General features: G+C 41.9%; 1 protein-coding gene and 1 pseudogene across 3 annotated transcripts in view; both read right to left on the reverse strand.

The window, feature by feature from the left end:
* LOC145412912 (aquaporin AQPAe.a-like) overlaps positions 1 to 20,648 on the reverse strand; it is a 115,981-nt gene that overhangs the window by 17,375 nt on the left and 77,958 nt on the right. For all 3 annotated transcript variants that reach the window (XM_080282708.1, XM_080282709.1, XM_080282706.1), the window contains one exon: positions 17,020 to 17,163. In XM_080282708.1, the coding sequence (XP_080138834.1) occupies positions 17,020 to 17,163 (144 nt within the window). The remainder of the gene's footprint in view (positions 1 to 17,019; positions 17,164 to 20,648) is intronic.
* On the reverse strand, positions 3,137 to 3,256 carry LOC145413031 (5S ribosomal RNA; annotated as a pseudogene).

Consider the following 20,648-nt stretch of genomic DNA (forward strand, 5'->3'; position numbering starts at 1 on the left):
TATTATTATTATTATTATTATTATATTATCTTCATCACCATTATCATCAGCATCATCATCATCATCATCATCATTATTATTATTATTATTATTTCACTTGTTAACATCCGCAGTGCCCAGTTTCCCTTCTTGGTCGGCCGGGGTCAAGGCATACAAGAGAAAAGTGTAACTGAGTGACGATGGATGGAGTCAGCAAGCATAGTTAATATTTCTGTATTCATCTGTCACGTTGGCTATCTTGAATCACATCATATTATGCCGCTTTAATACTTTCACGTCATTAGCATTCCGTTTAAAGCTGGCCGTAGTTTGGGAAGCGTTATTTTCATTGTTGAATACATAATACCATTAATGTTGTATTCAGTCAATGCCGTACCTTCCATATGCTATTAGTGTTCTTTTTTAAGCTGATCTGCCAGCTCAGTAGGGGGACCTCAGGTGTGATGTATGAGCCCCACTCCCCTTCCTTTCTCCCAACCGAAAATTCTGACGTCCGCGGAAGTATAGGCATATCTCTCTCTCTCTCTCTCTCTCTCTCTCTCTCTCTCTCTCTCGATGCGTGGCCATCTAAAGCGGATCTGCTGTCACAAATTTCGTCCTAAACTTTATTGCTTCACAGCTGCTCTCAGAGAGCCCTCATGTATCACCATCGATAATCTGTGACGGGCTTCCATCATCTGCTCGTGTCCACTCTTCTCAGTAAGGTGGACAAATCAACACACACACACACACACACACACACACACACACACACACACACACACACACACACACACACTGTTCGCAAGGTGCTTCAATCCCGTAGACTTTAGCAGCTCTAGCGAAACCACACCACATTAGGGATATTTACCGAGGGATTCTGAACATTCCTCTTCAGTACTTGTGTGTGTGTGTGTGTGTGTGTGTGTGTGTGTGTGTGTGTGTGTTTCTGCTTGAGATCCAAAGAAATGAGAAACATTTTCCTGTGATGTTTTCCTTATGAGTAAGTTGGTACAGCATTATCTGGTTCAACCCTGGATGCACTAAACAGGCCTACATCTTAGCATGAAAAAGTTACTGGTAAACGTGAGTATTTTATTCAGGCTAACACCATACGATTTTATTCAACAAAGTGTAGAAAAATAGACACTGACCCTTCGTTGCTGGGGATTTACTAGGGTGTTTTATTCCAGCTAGTACTCAGCTGTTTTATTCAACATAGAGTCCCACGCGAAAGGGTAAAAGGTTGGTCCCTCCCTCGGCAATATCCTTGGCTACGCCTGTTCATGACAAAGTGGCAAAGATTATAATTGGCTATGCAGTACAATGTTCTCAGTGGCCAATGCTTTTGTTACGCCTATAGTACGCTTGTCATTGGAACATTCTCTCACTTTCTGAATAATAGAAAACGGAAGTGAAAATATTTTATGGTTAACTAAACGTGATTTTCTTCCCACTTGATAACGTCATGTATCATATAGTGAGGAGCAGTACTTTGATACATGTATTGATGATACGTATAGATCGATTCATTTGTAATGGCGTCAGTATCGCCTTAGATACTTAATGGTAGTATCCTTTTATGGTATCGCCAGGGTCGCCCTTGTAATGGATCGATAAATAAAGATACATCGATACATCAGCACTGTAAAAGTTGATGGATATTAAAATCTGTAGATTTACATAATACAGAATGTTTGCTGATTCGTCAGGAAAAAAGGTGTATATACTTGCATTAATTCACTATTTATCGCATCTGCGTCATAAAGTAAGAATACGAAAATTCATTATTCACTATTTCTTTTTGTATGAAATATTATCATCATATAAACGCCAATGAATATATCATATATCCTCTAACTACAAAGCACCATCATTGGTTGGAGGCTGTCATACCCTAGTTAGGACAAGACAAACTGAACACGCATCAGGCGGCTGTCACCTGTTGACTGCGTGCCTCCACCAGCCGAGTTACACAGTATCAATCTTCGACACCGGTCAGGTGCTGTATTTATGCATCTGTCGTCAAGCAAGCAGACTGCACCTGCATGTTGATGTACACAGCAGCACAGCTACGCAGTTGTGCTGTATTATGACTTCTGCTAAACGTGTGCCAAGGTTGTGACTCTGCTTCAGCTTACTTCCTGTGCTACATTTTTGATGAATTCATGGACATTCACGGAGCAAAAAGATTCACAGTATTAGCAAGTGAACAAATGGATATTGTCTATTCTACAAAGTCATTTGAGACAAGATGTAAGAGATCAAGAAACCAAAGGACGTGGGCATGAAGCTGAAGATCATTTTTCAAGAAAAAGATACAGTACGAATTGGTCCCGGTCAGTTCTGATAACCTGTGGGAAGTTCTCCAGAATTACTGTAAAATGTGATGGAAGATTAAGACTTATGTTTCAGTCTTACGTGGTAAGAGAAGCCTGTAATTTTTAATAGTGCTGATCCGTCATCCAGTTGTAACTTGAAGGCCCATACATTGGTAAAATGAAGTATATTTTGGAATGTTTTTGGAGTTATTTACTAAATAAAATATAGATTTTCTTGAATTAATTGTGCTCAATCACACTAAACTTACCGTAGCCGAACAGTAAGTAAAACTAGATAAACTGTTTATTATTATTATTATTATTATTATAGTAAAGTATCGGCTACTAAGTATTGATGTATCAGTAACCCTATAAATAATTTCCGAGTATCATGTATCGCGTATCGACTCAGTGCTCACAGAAACAGATTTCAGTATTTATATTAACCAGTTTCGTAGCAGAGTGCCAATATTGAATTATTCCTGCACAGTAATGAGCCCAATATTATTTAATGGACACGTATGCGGCATAAAGGGTCTTGCAATGATTGGCACTGAATTGACTTAGTACTACCTTTTCCTTGGGCGGTTTATGCTGTAGTTACCTCACACCCTTCTCTCTCTCTCTCTCTCTCTCTCTCTCTCTCTCTCTCTCTCGATAGATAGATAGATAGATAGATATAGATATAGATATATATATGTATATATGCATATATACTATATAAAAAATTAATGCCAGACGCCATGTATCCCAGACGGGGTGGCCAAGGGCTTAGAGTTAATTGTTTTACAGGGAGGGGCACTAATCCTCCACCAACCCCACTTGACACGTAGGGATGCCAACAGCATCTGGTGTTCCCAGGCGGTCACCCATCCAAGTACTAACCAGACCCAGCGTTGCTTAACTTCGCTGATCGGACGGGAAGCGGTGTACTCAACGTGGTAAAATATATTTATGTATATGTATAAAATATACCTGTATGTATACATAGTTTGATGGATGAGTTTGGGAGAGTGTGTAAGAAACGGAATCTAAAGGTGAATGTAGGGAAGAGTACTGTAAAGTTATGGTCTTCGAGAGAAGTGAAGTCAGTGAATGTACAGTACAGTGAGGTTGGATGAGGAGGAAATGGAAAATGTGAGTACGTTTAAGTACTTTTGTAGTGTGATGAGTATGGATGGAAGTCTGGAGGGTGAAGTGCTTGAAAGGGTACAACAAGGAGAAAAGGTTTCTGGTTTCTTGAAAACAGTGATAAGAAACAGGGAAGTGAGCATGAAAGTGAAAAAGTTACTACATGACAGTATTGTGATACCAGCTCTAACGTGTTGAAGTGAAGCTTGGACCCTGTTGGAGGGACACAAGTCAAGAGTGAGGGCAGTGGAAATGAGTTATTTGAGAGGAGCATGTGGAGTCACATGGAGAAACAGACTGACAAATAAGGATGTGAAGGAGCGTTGTGGTGTGTATGTGGATGTGATAGGAAGCGCTAGGAGAAACACACTGAGGTAGTTTGGCCATGTGGAGAAGATGGAGAGTGAGAGACTGACGAGGAGAGTATGTGAGTAAGGTGGAGAGGGAGAGAGGGAGGGGGAGGCCAAGGATGAGATGAAGGGATGGAGTGGAGAGGTATTTAAGGGAGGGGGGTATGAGCTGGGAGAAGGGCAGTGAAATGGCAGGACAGGGCGACGTGGAGACGATTTGTTTGTGGCCATCCCGTATGGGATTAAGGCGTCTGGCAATAAATACATATATATATATATATATATATATAAAATATATATTATAGCCTATATGTACGGGTATATATACTGTATATATGTAATATATATATATATATATATATATATATATATATATATATATAAAAATATATATTATAGCCTATATGTACGGGTATATATACTGTATATATATATATATATATATATATATATATATATATATATATATATATATATATATATATATGGCCTAATGTTTATTTCATCAGTAACATAGAAGAGAATTAAAAGAGGGCAGTTAAATAAATCGTTAAAGATGAGACCACGAAATCCCCAGAGCCAGCTGGTAACACGATCTTAATTGCCGAGAGTTTTCGTGTCAGTAAATACCGCCGGGGAAAGACAGTGTGAGGGATGTTGACGCATGTGACTGGCACACACAGAGGTCCTTGTCTGCCCCCAGCCGGTATTCACACCCTTTCTTTAGCCTAAGTTATTTAAAAGACTGCATGTTTATGTTTTTACCTTCACTCGTATAGCTAACAAACACTTCACTGCCAAACTAGGGTGGATATTGAAGTGAATACTGCAACGAAAGAAAATGGTTCCTGATAATAAATTACTTACTGGGGGATACTTGTAGAAATTGGCAAAGATGTTGTAATTATGAGTACGGCTCTCGACCTTGACAGGGAGACTGGGCCATTCACAGAGGAAAAAAAAAATGTAGAAACCGTCTGTCCTTAATATACTTGACACGATACTTGAGCTCCTTTACCCTAATCTGCATAATTTGTAGGCTCCTTGACTCAGGGAACTTTGAAGGCAAAGATAAAAAGCATACTTGACTTTTACGTTAACCTTTGACCGCGGTGAGTTTTTTAAGAGGCTGTTAACGCCCATCGCAAGCAGGATTGAGATAAACAGTTAACTATTTTCGGCCAAAACTTTGTTCTATTTTTATTTTTTTCCCCCCGCAGTCCTAGGACTCTATCATTCTCGTCAGCATACTTGTTATTACGTCCGGTATATCTGACTGGGTAGACCCATCAACCACATACAAGCAACCGCTCCTGCAAGACCATCCCGTGCAATAAACCAATGTCCCCATGCGGTAGACAGCGCCTTGTCACAGCAAGGTGGGGGGAAAATTGAAGAGGTTTGTTTCCCACATAGACGCCACATTTCCGTATCCTCAAGGAGACCATAGTAGGCGCCACAGCACCCCGCTATTCTGTTATATGGTTACCACCCAGCGTTGTAAATCGTTTCCTGTCACCGATCACTGAGTGTAGAGTCGCCTGAAGTAGAGAGAAGGGTAATATAAAGTGGCAGGAAGGATAGGGGAATGGGAAGAGAGGATGAGTGGCACAGAGAATGAAAGTTAAAGGTGAAAGTAGAAGTAAGCAGCACTACATCAAGTGAGTGGATGATGGTCGCCACCGCCTATCATCTCTTGAGTACCGTATAGTCACATGCAGCAGTCCTAAATGAAATACAGAGTACGTGAATCGCAGCCGCAACGGGAGCGTATGTATGTTGCTATATTCAGATGTTCCTCTTCATTCCTTACTTTCAATTTATGTAGTTTGTCTTATGTTAATTTTGTGCTGCTGATGTTACTCTGTCATTACAGCATTACTCTAGTACAGTCATATTTCTATTGTAACCTTATTTTTACTTCGAAATATTTGGCTTTATTGCCGGTTTTTAGCTGCGGTTCCTCTCTGTTTTTAAAGCAGACAGAAAGAACCCAGGGCCGGGAGCTTTTGTTATTATCATAGACTTACACACACACACACACACACACACACACACACACACAGTTAAAATCCGTTCCTTTCGATGCTTGTACACATACCTTTGAAAAGAGTGTATGTATATATTTATGGTAAAAGATCTAAGCAGAGGGCCAGACTAAGGAACCATTATATTCGCCCAGCAACCCAATCCGAAGCGTGGAGACTGTGCTATGTTTGTTTATCTTCACCTGACATAACTGGGTCACTTCCACTTGAATTCTGAGGCGTGGTTGCGTGAAATTTAAAGAGCCTGAGTTCTGGAGTAAAAATAAGACTCCTTGGTTACTAGTCTTTTTTATGGAACCAGGCCACCACTTGAATACTGTGTCGCGACTGCATGAAGTTCGATTTAGTTTTAGTTACGAAGCTGGACTGAGTCTCCTTGGTTTTTAATCCAATCGACCCTTCAGTCTGACTACACCCTGGCCACAACCTGAGCTGATGGTGGTGGTAGGGAAGTTCATCAGGAGAGAGAGAGAGAGAGAGAGAGAGGGAGAGAAGCGCGTTATAGCATTGTGTTGGATTTAGGGGCCTGAAACTAAGTGGCATAAATTTCGTAGCAATTTTTTCGTAGCGATTAATTCTGCACAGTACTCTTTGACGTTCCGTTTTATACTTTTACTTCGTTATTTCTCGTGCCGGCATTGCTGCTGTAACCAACGTGAAGACAAATAGAAGTCATGTACAAAATAAATCGCCGAGGAAGTGCTGTTACGAAGTCTCCAGTGGTCACTCAGAATACGGCCGTCCGAATTCATTAATATCGATCAGTTGCCTTCCTTAACTATGATGTTTATTTATTTATTTGTTTGTTTACTTAATTATTTTAGAAAGGATAGAGTCCAGAGTGTTCCCACGTTTCCTGTCATCATCATCATCCTTTCCTCTTCGTTCTTGAAAAAAAGAAAGTCAGTTATGAGAAGAAAATTATCGTAAGCAGTATTGCATATGTTTATCTATCCATATCTGTATATTTGTGACTGTGTACCTATCTGTCTATCTGTCTATCTATCTATCTGTCTATTTATTTATTTTACAGGGATAACAAGAACAGGAGCGTTAAGTAACCTCCCATGTCTCTTGTCCTTCCTATAAATCAGAATCAGAGTCGCGAGAGAAGATCAGTCGTGTCTGTTAGTGAAGCCATCAGTAATAAGGCGGCCGTATTTATAAACCCCCCTACGCTTAAGCTGGGTATAAAGCTGCTTATTTTCACACCTGCCTTTACTCCTTACCTGCCACACACCTCACAGTCAAATCAGTGTGAATATTGAAGTAGAAAAAAAAAATGCCGTAAAGAAGACGCTTTGTGGAATAGGGTAGCTGTTGTGGGGAGACTTTTATTCTGTAAAGTGGGTAGGATCCTTTATAAATGGTTAGGATGCTTTATAAATGGGAGTAGGATCCTGTATGACTCTAGAGACATTATATTGGGTCAGGATGCTGCATGTATGGAGTAGGATCCTCTATAAATCTCGTAAGTTTTTTTTTAAATGGGTTAGGATGCTTTATAAAGGGTTGGATCTTTTATAATTTTTCAAGATTCTTTTTAATGGGTTAGGATGGTTTATGAATACGTGCTCAGGATATCACTTCACGCCACTGCAATGGAATAACCTAAGTGGGGGGGTTTATAGTAATGTAGTTTGCTCTCTCTCTCTCTCTCTCTCTCTCTCTAAAGCAGTTCTCATTAATCCTGCTGCTTTTTTTTTTTTTATGTTGTCGGTGTTGTTTATTTGTTGTTGTTGTTCCGTACATACTGACTCTCTTTTTTTCTTTTCTGTTTTTCGCTTCCCAGTGCCAGGTTCTTACTCGCACCCCAGGACGAACTGTGCCCCCGTCTTGACAGGCCTGTGCGCAGAAAGACCTAACACATAAATTTTCCTGTCAGCGAGTTTGTGTGTGTGTGTGTGTGTGTGTGTGTGTGTGTGTGTGTGTGTGTGTGCCAGCTGCGGGGTTGCTAAGATGGTGCTGTGATTATTTTTCCTCTTTGTACCCGAATGAGCATCAGGTGGTAGGTTAGTGGAGGTGGGTCGCCTCAATAGGGGTTAAACGGGAGCACCGCAGAATGTATATACTAATCCAGTCAAACTCTCTCTCTCTCTCTCTCTCTCTCTCTCAGACGGTATCTCATTGGAACATTTGAGTTGTCTCAACCCTTTCTTAATCAGGAAAACACATATGTTCCAGTCCAGCTATACGTAGACGATTGGATTCCCTTAACAGTAACCATATAATTCTATCTGTAGTAGTAGTAGTAGTAGTTGTTCCCTTGGCAGTCTGGCCGAACAGCCCCGAGTCCCTTAGGAAGGCCATGGCCGAGACCGGGCTTTCCCACTGAGCTCTCAAAGAGTGTATGTTGTGTTGTTGGCGTAGGTGATTGTGTGCAATGCAGTCTTCCATAATGTGCTTAATAGTATGGGGTGCTGTGTTGCATCCTGGACAGGCATCAGCGACGGAGCCATCCAGCCTCTTCCGGTAGCTTAAGAGGACTGGATGGTGCCCATATCTCAGCCTGGCCAAGTGGACCCTGTCCTCACGAGGAAGATATGATTCAGAAGGGTGGATGTCAGGAGGCCGTGCATGCAGCTGTGTGTTGTCTTTAAGTGACTGAATGGAGCGGCGAGTGATCTGAGTGTGGATATGCTTCTGGAAGCTGGTTTGAGGTGGGCGAGGGGGGAGAGATGACAGTATTTGTGTTTGGTATCGTGTGCTGGGTGTTGTTTTGATGTTCCTTGGTGTGGGTGGATGTGCTGCCATGTACTGTGGTGGATGTTGTGGGTTTGTGGAGGCTGCAGCAAGAAACTGGGTGCCTCACATGTCTAAGTGATCCTTGACTTTGAGGACTTTGGTTTCTTGATGTAGGTGGTCTGTGGGTGTAGTAGCTGTGCAGCCTGTGATAATTTTTAGGGCCTTGTTCTGTATGGTCTGTAGAGTGTTGTAGTGTGTTTTGGTGAGGTTAGAAGCCCAGGCAGGGCTTGCATAATTCATCACTGAACGTATGTATTGTTTGTATACTGTGGTGGTGGTTTCTTTGTTGTGTCCGAATGTTGTATGGGTAAGTGACCTCAAAGCATTGAGTCTTGGTGTTATTTTATTTTTAATGTTTGTGATGTGTTGTTTAAATGACATTGATGTGTTGTATGTTACACCAAGGATTTTGTGTGTGTGTGTGTGTGTGTGGTAGGGGAGTGTTGTTTATGGTGAGGTGTGGGATGTGACTGTGTTCTGCTGTCCAGTTTGTGAGAAGAGTCACTGTAGATTTGGCTGGGGCTATTTTGAGCCTGTTTGTGGTGAACCATTCGTGTAGTGTGTTGAGGTAAGGTTGAATGATGTGTGCAGCTGTGTTTGCGTTTTGGTGCGTACAAGTAAGTGTTATATCATCTGCATAGGAAGCTATGTGTATCTGTGGTGTGTGGGGTGTGGGTACGTCGTGCATGTATAGGTTAAAGAGTGTAGGGGACAAAACAGATCCTTGGGGGACGCCGTTTGTGAAGTTTCTGATGTTAGAAGACTGACCGGCAAATGTTACGTGTGCACATCTGCCTGCTAAATAGTTTGCCAGCCATCTTTTTGTGTTATTGTGCATGTTTGTGTTGAGTATTTTGTTTGTGAGGTTGTGGCGGGGGATGGCATCAAAAGCTTTGCTAATGTCTAGTGTGATTAGGAGTGTTCTGTGTGGTGGCCTAGCTGAATACATCCCATCGAAAACTCTCTGTGTAAGGTCTGTAAGAAGGGTATTTGTGGAGTGTAGTGGCCTGAAGCCATGTTGTGACTGGGCTAGGGGAATGTGAGGTGTGACTAGTTGTAGTACTCGTACCAGTCGTTCAGTGACTTTAGAGGGGGTGCAGAGGAGTGTGATGGGGCGATGTGAGGAGGGTAACGTGGGGTCTTTGTTGGGTCTAGAGATAGTGATGATACTGCCATGCTTCCAGATGTTGGGTATTATGTTGTGTGAGTAGCTGTAGTTTGATATGTTGGTGAGTGCTTGTATGCCTTGTGGTCCTAGGTGTTTAAGGTGAGTGTTGCTTATGTTGTCTGGTCCACAGGCAGATGAGTGCTTGAGGTTGTTAATGATGTGCTTCGTCTGGTTGTAAGTGAAAGGTGCTTAGTCTGGTCTGTGGGGAACTGTCTCTTACGTCGGATGATACGTCGGTCTTCGGGATGGGGGTTTAGATGGCTGACTTGTGAAAAGTGATTGAGGAGAGTTTTTGCTTGTTGTTTGTTTGAGGGTATTGTGTCTGTTGTTGTGATGGCAGCGTGTGATTGTGTGGTGTTGCTGTTGGAAAGCGTGATGCTGTTTAAGTGTTTTGTAGAGTTTGCTGATGTTAGTTTTGTGGTTAAGTGTTTGGAGATAATTTTTCCAGTTTAGTGTTTGCTGTTCTGATATTTTATTGTTTATTTGAATGTTGAGTTCTTGTATTTGTTGTACGGTGTCTTGTGTATGGGGTGTTGGGGAGTGTCGCAGTGTGTCCCGTTGTCTGATGAGGCCTTGAATTTCAGGTGTGAAGTTGGGGTTGTGTCTCTTTCTGTTGCCTCTAGGGATGTGTCTTTTGTCTGCGTTTTGTATAATTGTATTGAAAGTGTGCACAGCGGTGTTGATGTTTGTGATGGGTGTACTGTTTAGTGTTTCGAAATGCTGTTCTGTTTCAGTTACAAAGGCCTCCCAGTTGGCTCTCTTATAATTAGTGTATGTGTGTTTGTGGCCAGCTGGGGTGATTCTGGTTTTGGTAGTGATGATGATTGGGAGGTGATCGGAACCTAGGGTTTTGACCACTCTCCATGATGTAGTGGGGGCGAGGTTTGGGGAGCAGAAGGTGATGTCTGGAGATAATGGGAGGAAGAGGGCTTGGTGTGGGATATGGGTATGTTAATACCGATACCATAAGAGTTCCCATGGTCCAAACATCATTATTATCTTACTTTAACATCGCCTAAATGTTTGTCCAGTTGCAACTTATTCCATTTATCTCAGTAGCAGAATATTCAACTCTATGGCTTTACATCCTTTCTACAGCACTTCTTCGTGATCCAATTAATTTCTTGCTGCAGCTCAGGATTCAAGGAGACAGGGCAGATTCAGACCAAGTTAAGAGTAAAAAGAGTATTGTATTTTTTTTCCTGCTAACACCAGACGATAGTGCAGAGGCCTGAGAGTGTTAATACTGGCACCATTAACCCTTTCATGGTCAGGACATCTCTAGTATTCTATTCCAGTTAACACCAGACGATTTTATTCAGCTGGGTCACAGAAGCCAGAGAATGAGATAGCAGCGGCATCTTGAGTAGCTTTTATTTTCTCAGTCTTTTTCTTGATGTGGCCATTGTATGTAGGAGCATATTAATTGTCTTGAATTATACACGTTTTCCCTTATGCACTATTGTTCTACTCGTATCTCTTGTCGTGTGTTCTAAGTTAACATTTAGAATTATTACTTTCTATGTTCTTTAGTCGACCACATCACCTGTGAAATTCGGATATCCCGTACCAGTCATATGACAGCGGATTACCGCATTACTTTTATCAGTTTTACTCTCATGGCCAACATTTTTATCCTTGCTAGCAACAGGCAAGTTTATTTATCGTGGCCTGACATCTAGTAGTGAAGGGGTTACTGAAGGAATCAATCTCATGTCATTCGCAAAGCCCCTCTGAAGCTAAATACAATCATCTGAAGTAAGGAAAAGTAAGATATAAAGTAGACAGCTAAGAGGTGCGAGAAAATGCTGATGTTTCGTGATATTTTAAGTCTTTTATGTATGTGCATACTGTATAGTTGCTTGTATTAATGACTCATATGAACTGAAACTCAAAGCAAACAGCCTAGAGGGCTTACTCAGATCGAAGCAGCTCCGTACCATATTCTAAACCGAGCAGAACGTCCTCCTGTACCGGAATGGTTGTTGTGTTTGGTAGTTTTGCACCGGTCCTTTTTCTTTCCCTTGTCCGTTTACACTATAGGGGCTTTAAAATAATTTTAATATCAGTCGGAGATCTGAAAAAAGCTGTCTCGAGTCATCAGGCACAGTTACATAGAAGCATGGTAATTTTTAGGGCAGTCAGCAGCGAAATAAAGACGTGCATCCGTGGCAGCGAGTATTGGAAAGAACAACACCAAGAACTGAGGAAAGAAAAAAAAAGTCATGAAATGTATACCGGGTATGCATTTTCAAACTGAAAGATAAAGTCTGGATTTCTCGACATATTTAAACTTCATATTGATATTCAGGCAAAAAAAAAAAAAAAATCATGCTGATATTCAGGTAAAAAAAACCTCGAGCAACTGAAAAAGGTCAAGATGAAAGTCAAGACAAAACCAAGAAATTGTGCCCAAAGTCAAGATATTCTTGGAGGTACGTATCCAACTTCCACTTAACCCCTTCCATCTCTGCGTTTTACGAAAGAGCAGTTCCGCATAAGTACGTTTTTTACCCTACAAAAGTGCGGGTCAGTTTATATAAAAAAAAAACCGGCTTAATGTTTCACCATACCGCTTTTCGTTAGTCAGACGGTAACGTCTGTTGCCTCATACTTTCAATGGGAAAGTGGAAGTTGGATATTGAAGCTGGATAATATTTGGTGACGGTTTAGGGGGATACCACCTATGAAGACAGTCAGCAAAGTGCACACATATGCCATCCTGTGTTGCGTTTATTGTCTGTCTACTACTGCCAGACGCCATAATCCCGTAAGGGGTGGCCATTTGACCTTGAGTTAGTTGTTTTACGGGGAGGGGCACTAACCCTCCACCAACCCACTTGTTGACACGTAGGGAGCACGTATGGTTTGGTTATATGGTTACCACCCAGCGTTGTAAAGTCAAAGCATTAATAAAGCAGTCTTCAACACCTGCCAGGTCCATGAAATGGAGATCAGGTGATTGATTCAGTCGACGAATTATGTCTTTATTGTCATTATATTGGATATTGTCATTATATTCAATGTCTTTCGCCATTTAGCATTTGGTGACACTTCTGTGAATATTTCTCTCAGAACAGCTCATACACGTAAGTTATGTGTCAAGTCTTGCCCTGAAACAGGAATTCAAAGATCTCATGTGCTGTATTAATGACTGCGAGATGGGATAGTTTGTCCTGTCTCTGTTCACATCATGAGTTGTTGCAGGTTTACTGGTGTTCATGTAGGTTGTTGTCTGAAGCTTCTGAAGAGTACATCCATGAACACAACTACAGTCAATGTGATGTGTAAAACTGTTCAGTAACGTGAGCATCAAGGGATTCAGCAACTGCTCAGCTCTTTTGACCGTATATTATCCTGCACTTTTCAGACATGGATCTGGTTTTGAATCCGCGCTGTCGCTTCCATCCGATGACATGTTTTACTCTTTGTGATTCATTCCGATGTTGATCATTATAGATTATTTGTTTTAGGTCGCCAGTGAGATGAACAAACATTCGAAGGCAACCACAATGTAACAGTGCCTGTCCCACTAACAGAATATCACATCTCGTCCTTAGTCTGGCCAACTAATTTGTTTAAATTTCGTTGTATTTAACATAGTAACGATAATGATCACCTTTATGTCAGTACTGTCATATCATGGTACATTAGGTGATATTATACTGTTCTTGTATTCAGCAGATATCATACTTCAGGTACTGGTAAATGTTAAGGAGTACGGTATTTGTACGCATAAACACAGCTGTCACGCCACAGTAATATGTTGTTGTTTCCTCCCATGAAAATTATTATTATCATCATCATCATCATCACCATCATCACCCTGAGACAGTCCCTTGCGGGAAAAAGGCCACACAAAACATTTTCCATTCTAACTGGTCGGCTGTTAGCCTGCTCCATCCAATCCCAGCGAATCAACGAATTTCATCTCGCCATCTCGTCTTGTCTGCCTCTTCTTCTCACTCCATCTCTGGTCTGCCACTCAGTCATCCAGTTTGTCCATTTGTTATCTCTCTTGTCAGTTCCATGTAGCCTTCTTTTTATATCTTCATGTAACCCCAAACAATCCTTTCCATTCATTTCTGAGCACTCCCCAGTTTACATTTCAAGTATTTTGTTAGGCTCTGTGTTTCTGATCCATAAGTAAGAGCAGGAAAGAGACATTGATTATATAACCTTGGCATAATGGTAATTGCTTATCCTTCATGTAGCCTAGTTATTTAGTTTGCCAAAGTCCCTCCATCCTCTTCTAGTTCTTCGCCTGATTCCACTGTAATGGACTGGGTCTCACTGAACAGCCTGCCCTAAGTACATACAGTATATTCCTTTACGCATTCTAGCTCTTCATCTTCTATTTTTACTCGACGGGTACAAACGCATCTGTTAAACATAATTTTCGTTTTCATCATATTCATTTTCAAGCCAGTTTTCAGACTCTTCCTTTTCAGGTCATCTATCATTACTAGAAGCTCCTTCCCCGGTTCGCTGAAGAGGACTGTCATCTGCTAGTCTAAGATTGTTCAGTCGTTTACCATTATGTTAATTCTTTTGTCTTCCCAATCTAAATTTCTGACACTCGGTAAATAATTTGTCTTCCCAATCTAAATTTCTTGACAGTAAATAATTTGGGTGAAACTGTGTCTCCTTGTGTAACATCTTTCTTTATTGGCATTTTATGGCTGTCCTTATGGAGTTTTATGATGGCCGTGTTATTGGCATTTTGTGGCTGTCCTTCTGGAGTTTTATGATGGCAGTGTTATCTTTATTAGTATCTGCAGCTTCTTTAATAAGAGTATATTCTACACCTTGTCCTCGAATTACTGTCATCACTGCAGCTGTTTCAAATGAATCAAATGCCTGTCCTCACACACACACACACACACATACACACACGTGTGTGTGTGTGCGTGTGTGTGTGTGCGTGTGTGTGTGTGTGTGTGTGTGTGTGTGTGTGTATATAGATGGATGGATGCTTATGCCTGTGGGGTATTCAGGATTCGGGAGCTTGAGTGGTATGCGAATGGGAGAGGCCTATTCAGATGGTCAGACTCTCTCTCTCTCTCTCTGTCAGTCTGTATGTATCCATCTGTCTGTCTATATCTATATCGATATACCTATATATCTGTCTATGTATTAATGTATCCATCTGTCTGTCTATCTATCTGTTTGTCTGTCTGTCTATCTGTCTATATATATATTTTTTTTTCTTGCTCCCTGAACCTTACTACACACCATCGTAGCGTGGGAAAACAGAAAAGAGGTTTGGTAGATGATGGTGATGTTTCAGTCACATATTAAGGAATACCAGCAGCGTCTTTGCGACCCTATCACCCCTCTCCCCCTGATTTCATGGCGTCATAATATTATCACATCATCACCCCGCTACCATCTAGTGGGACGCAAGCTGAAATAATTGAAGCCCTGTTAAGTTACATTAAAGCCTATTTCGATTATTACTGCATATACACTTGAAATGATTCATATCCTAATCACATTCGGAATAAACCCCCCTAATATGCAGTACTTACTTATATCACTGTTCTCTATGTTGTTGTACTCGTTTCACCTTAACCTTCTACCATCCCCTGTCTCCCACCACTCACCTCCTCAACCCCCGTGCCCCGCCATCCCTCACACACTGCTATGCCCCATACCTTCCCACGCTCCCAACATATGCCTCGTAATGCTTCCGCCTTGATACAGCTCAGCCATTCTAACGTGGCCCAGGTATTCGTCTTTTTTGCAGCTTATTTCATGTCACTAAATGGCAGAAAAAGATAACACAGTAGCTCAACATCCCTTGCACAGCAGCGCGTCGTGACCAGCATCATATTCTGGTGTACGTCTCAACAATGAATTTTAGGCTAAGTTAGAGTAAAAAGAGTATATTTCATGTTCTCGGGCTTACAATTCACGGGAGAGGATTTTACCAGCTGGAAGTGTGGGCAAGTGTACCCAGTGGTGAGTTAATATGACTTTCTCACTGGGCTTTAAATGGTGTAGAATATGATTTACACTCATTTTTTTCTATAAAATTTCCATAACAGCTTTTCCATATTGCATGTTACCACTGCTCATTTTGTGTGTGTGTGTGGTGTGTGTGTGTGTGTGTGTGTGTGTGTGTGTGTGTGTGTGTGTGTGTGTGTGTGTGTGTGTGTGTGTGTGTGTGCCGGCCTTGGTTGGGGGAGAGGTTGGGATGTTGTCATTGTCTTTGACTCACTGAACAGTTGCCGTAGTTGTAACCTGCCCTATAAAGAACAACCTCGAAAGAAATATTAGATCCGTTGTCGTCTGCATTCGTTTGTACTCCTTACCTTTCGAATCCGGATGGCTGATTTCCGTTCCGTGTACCATTTATGCATTTTTCCTTGTCCAGGTTAAGTTTGTTTTGTTTTGTTTTTGTTTTTAGTATCAGGTTAGGTTAGGTTGCTAGTCAGGTTAATCTGTTAGGTTAGGTTAGAATAGGATACGTTAGGTTAGATGTAAGAAAATGGAATGGCGATCATCTTCGGAAAATGAAACATAGCAAATAGCGCAAAATAAATAAATAAATAAACAGAACGGAAATCTATATCCGGGTGACGTTCCATTGTGCTTTGTTCATCCTGCATCCAGACGATTTTATCCAACTTTGGAAAAGCCTCTGGTATTGGAGGGGTCTGTTAATGCTCTATGTAACCCCCCTTCTTCGTAAAGTCTGTCTTAAGCTGAGTAAAGTCGTCAGGAGATGGCAAGATCAAAGTGAATAACACCCCATTGCTCAAAAAGCTAATGTGGGGACACTATACTCTTTTAACCCTAAACTGACGTAATATTGTCGTCCCTCTATCTTCGGTGCTGATCTGTGACAGTGCACCAGAAATTGTGCTAATCACGAAGAAGTGCTATGGAAAGGATGTAAAGCCGTAGTACTGTCATATTCTGTCCTTCATCTACATTACAAAAGCTGCAAAAGGACGAAAAGCTAGGCCAAGGTAGAGTAAAAAGATTATAGTATGCCCCCCCCCAAGCCATGCGTCACAATGTAAAGTATGTAAATGCCTTCAGTAAACCGGCATCCTCACCTTCAAGGAGAGGGTGCCGGATTATTGAAGATGAGAGTGAACTGAATAGACGTTAACCTTCAATAATCCGGCTTCCTCACCATCAATAATTCGTCACCCTCCCCTTCAGCACACCCCCTCCTTCAGCAACCAGACAACCTCACCCTCATTAATCTGGCACCCACAACTTCAATAATCCGCCATCCCCACCATCAATAATCCGGCACTCACCTTCAGTATAGCGGCCCCAGCCATTGCGCCAAGACACTGGGCCACGATGTACAGCATGGCGCGCACTACAGACACATAGCGCGCCACCAGCATGCCACACGTCACGGCGGGGTTGATGTGGCTCCCGGAGACATGACCCAGCGCCTGCAGGAGAGGAAGAAGGGTGTTAGATTAGCCACGCACAACTGCCAGCTGCTACACTAGGCCTGGTTATAAGAAGAATAAAATGAAAGAAAATATGTACTATGTGTTGCAGCGATTGGTTCACGTACGCCATACATATATTTCATTCTTCACTGGCACTCATACTGGCCTACCATACATGCAGCCTTCTTGTAGCTCAGATCTAAGACGATTCAAGGCAATTAAGAAAAGCCAGAAGACAAACAGATTTACAGTTGCATTAACATAACTAAGGACGACAAGGTGTAAGCAGGCCTGTAGATTACGAGGACCAGTTTCAAAATACCTGCGAGGAAAGAAAATCGATCCGTTGCAATCCACTCTCTTAAGCATCATTGGCGGGAATATAGAAAGCCCGAACTTCTTTTATTTTCCATCATGAATTCCAGTTACGACGACAAAAAAACGGGGGTTTGCCTCGGCCTTCGCAGTGTCAGGGTTGATAATTATACGGCCGCAGGAAACGGTGTCATGCGCATCACATCCTGAGGTACTGTACAGCCCTGATCAAGATAAAATTCTGAAGTAATTCCCAGCCATTCTAGTTCATACCATTGTTCCCCGTATCATTACAGGTGTACATATTGGGTGTGTGTGTGTGTGTGTGTGTGTAATAGTAACTTAGGTATGACTGATGAATTATGAGTGGTAGGATGATTGATTTGATTAAACACATTTTCCATTCTCTCTCTCTCTCTCTCTCTCTCTCTCTCTCTCTCTCTCTCTCTCTCTCTCTCTCTCTCTCTCTCTCTCTCTCTCCACACACACACACACACACACACACACACACACACACACACACACACACACACACACACACACACACACACACACACACTCGTACACCAATCAGATCCCCTAGTAGTAGTAATAGTAGTAGTAGTAGTAGTTGCTGTAGCCCCTCCTGCGGCCTACCATCCCCCCATTAATGGATAAGGAGTGAGATGAGAGGCTTTTCTTTAACAGGGCAGTGGAGCCGCCCGGTCAGATCATGTCACCAAGCGATGGCCCACTTCCCCAGGATCTTGAGAGCTCGTAGTGATGACATGCACACAAGTATAAGCACTGGCCTCTAGTTTCAAGTACCACGTAGATAAGCATCCTCTACACAAACACAAACACATAAAGAGCCAGGAAATTCGAGGCAGGGTACGGCCTCACTTGACCTCAGTAATATGCTTGTACTTAGGCGCACACTTTAGCAGCAATTTTTCAAGCACACTTAGATTTTTGCTTATTCATGCACCCCCCACACCCAGTTACTCACGCACGCACGCACGCGCGCACGCGCGCACACACACACACACACACACACACACACACACACACACACACACACACACACACACACAGGGTATCCTCCGTCTTTACTTTTTCAGAGACAAGTACATTTTACACGTGTACAGTTTATATTGCATCCCCCCGCTCTTTCTCTCTCTCTCTCTCTCTCTCTCTCTCTCTCTCTCTCTCTCTCTCTCTCATACAAAAACAACCCATCCTTAGTTGACACAATTTGAGGTTCACGACCATGTTCACATCATCTCGTCCTCTTTCTATACATAATAAAGATACTAGAACACCACACGTTATATAGTTGGCTGAGAGGAACAGGGTGGCAAACACTTATTACTTTGGGAAGAGGTACGGGCCACACCTCAAAAATATTTCTGGATCCGCCCCTGAACACACTTCCATACTCTAGGTACCATAGGAGACTTCGTAACATCTTTTTCTTACCGAATTATTTTGCATGTTACACCCTTTTCTTTCATGTTACATTGAAGCAAACTACGTCGGAAGTATATCTATCTTTCTGCCCGTCTGTTTGTCTATCTGTCTACCTATGTATTGCCAGACACCTTAATCCCAAAAGGGGTGGCCACAAATAAATCGCCTTCATGTCGCCTTGGCCTCTGTCATTTGGCTGCCCTCCCTTCAACACACACTCCTCTCTCTCACATGTATCTCTCCACTCCATTTCACCCTTGGTCTGAAGTATAGGTATTTAAACGGTATAAAGGGAATAGCCAGGTGTATGCATAGTAAATCGCTAAGGCAAAAATGTTACGGAGCCAACAAAGAACAGAGGTAGGGATTGGTGGCAGTGTGGGGGGCAGGGGGTCTGTTGGCAGGGTAGTCTGTGCTAAATATACAGGAAAATGGTCAATAAATAGAGGAAGGTTACGAGACGAGGAGAAGACCTTGACGGAGAGAGAGAGAGAGAGAGAGAGAGAGAGAGAGAGAGAGAGAGAGAGAGAGAGTAGTAGTAGTAGTAGTAGTAGTAGTAGAACTGTGGTAATTATTCTGACAGTAGTATAATTTGGTGCAGTGAACAGTAACGGATACATGTACTTGATATGTTTCGTTTTTTATCATGTCTTTTAATTTATCTTATTTTTTTTTTAGAAGGTTTAGCTGAGAGATATTAAACGACTCTCTCTCTCTCTCTCTCTCACTTGACACGCAGTTCTTGCCCGCTGGTGCTTCAGTTACTTCCCCTTACAGTGTTCCCCTCTCCTTCCCCCACTCCTGTCCCCCCCCTTCTCCCTCCTCCCCCGCCTCCCTCGTCTCACAAGCATTCTTCACTTACATGCGTCGTTCTGCTCGTCTTTGACTCATACAACAGATACCACAGTCGCAATCTCCTTTAGAACAATCAAACAGCTTTAAAAGGATCACAATACTGCTTTTACTCTGACTTGGCCTAAAATTACCATATCTCCATCATTAATTCTGAGATGTAACAAAAGACTAACACTTGAATGTGATGATAGGCAAGAAGAAGTACCGTGGAAAGGATGTAAAGCCGTAGCATTGTCTTTTTCGGCCACTGTGCTACGTGAAATAGGCAGAAAAAAGATGAATATCTGGGCCAAGTTGAGGTGAAATGTGTGTAGTTCTAACCCAAATGGACTTAGGTCATAGATCTGTTATTTACTGCATTCTATTGTACTCCTAAGGTTAATTTTAGGTGGCACGGCAGATTTCGTACCCTCTTCCACAGTGTTTCGTGTTATTCTTTCTTTCTTACTATGTTTTTCTTTCCTTTTCTTTCTTTTCTTGTCTTTTTTCTTATTACAATCCATTCTCGTATCGTACTTTACAGAGGAAAATTATGACGGCACTAAAACATTATAAATAACATTACATTGTACCAGATATAATTAATAGCTAAGAAATGCTACTCCAAGGCCCATATTGCACCTACACGCTGTTCAATTTAACTGGGCTTAAAATTGCAGTCACTACATGTTAAATAATGAGATGTAACAATGAATCAATAGTAGAATCTGCTGTTTATCACGATGAGGTGCTATGGAGAGGATGCACAGTCGTAGTATTGTCCTGTTCTGCCACTGAGCTGTAAGCAAGAAGATGCACAGGGACGAAAATCTCTTCTAAACTTAGGTGAATGAACAGTTCGATAGATCATCCCGTCTTTACAA

The sequence above is a fragment of the Coenobita brevimanus genome, chromosome 94, assembly GCF_032717465.1.
Source record: "Coenobita brevimanus isolate Jiangsu-jjx chromosome 94, ASM3271746v2, whole genome shotgun sequence".
Lineage (NCBI taxonomy): Eukaryota > Metazoa > Arthropoda > Malacostraca > Decapoda > Coenobitidae > Coenobita > Coenobita brevimanus.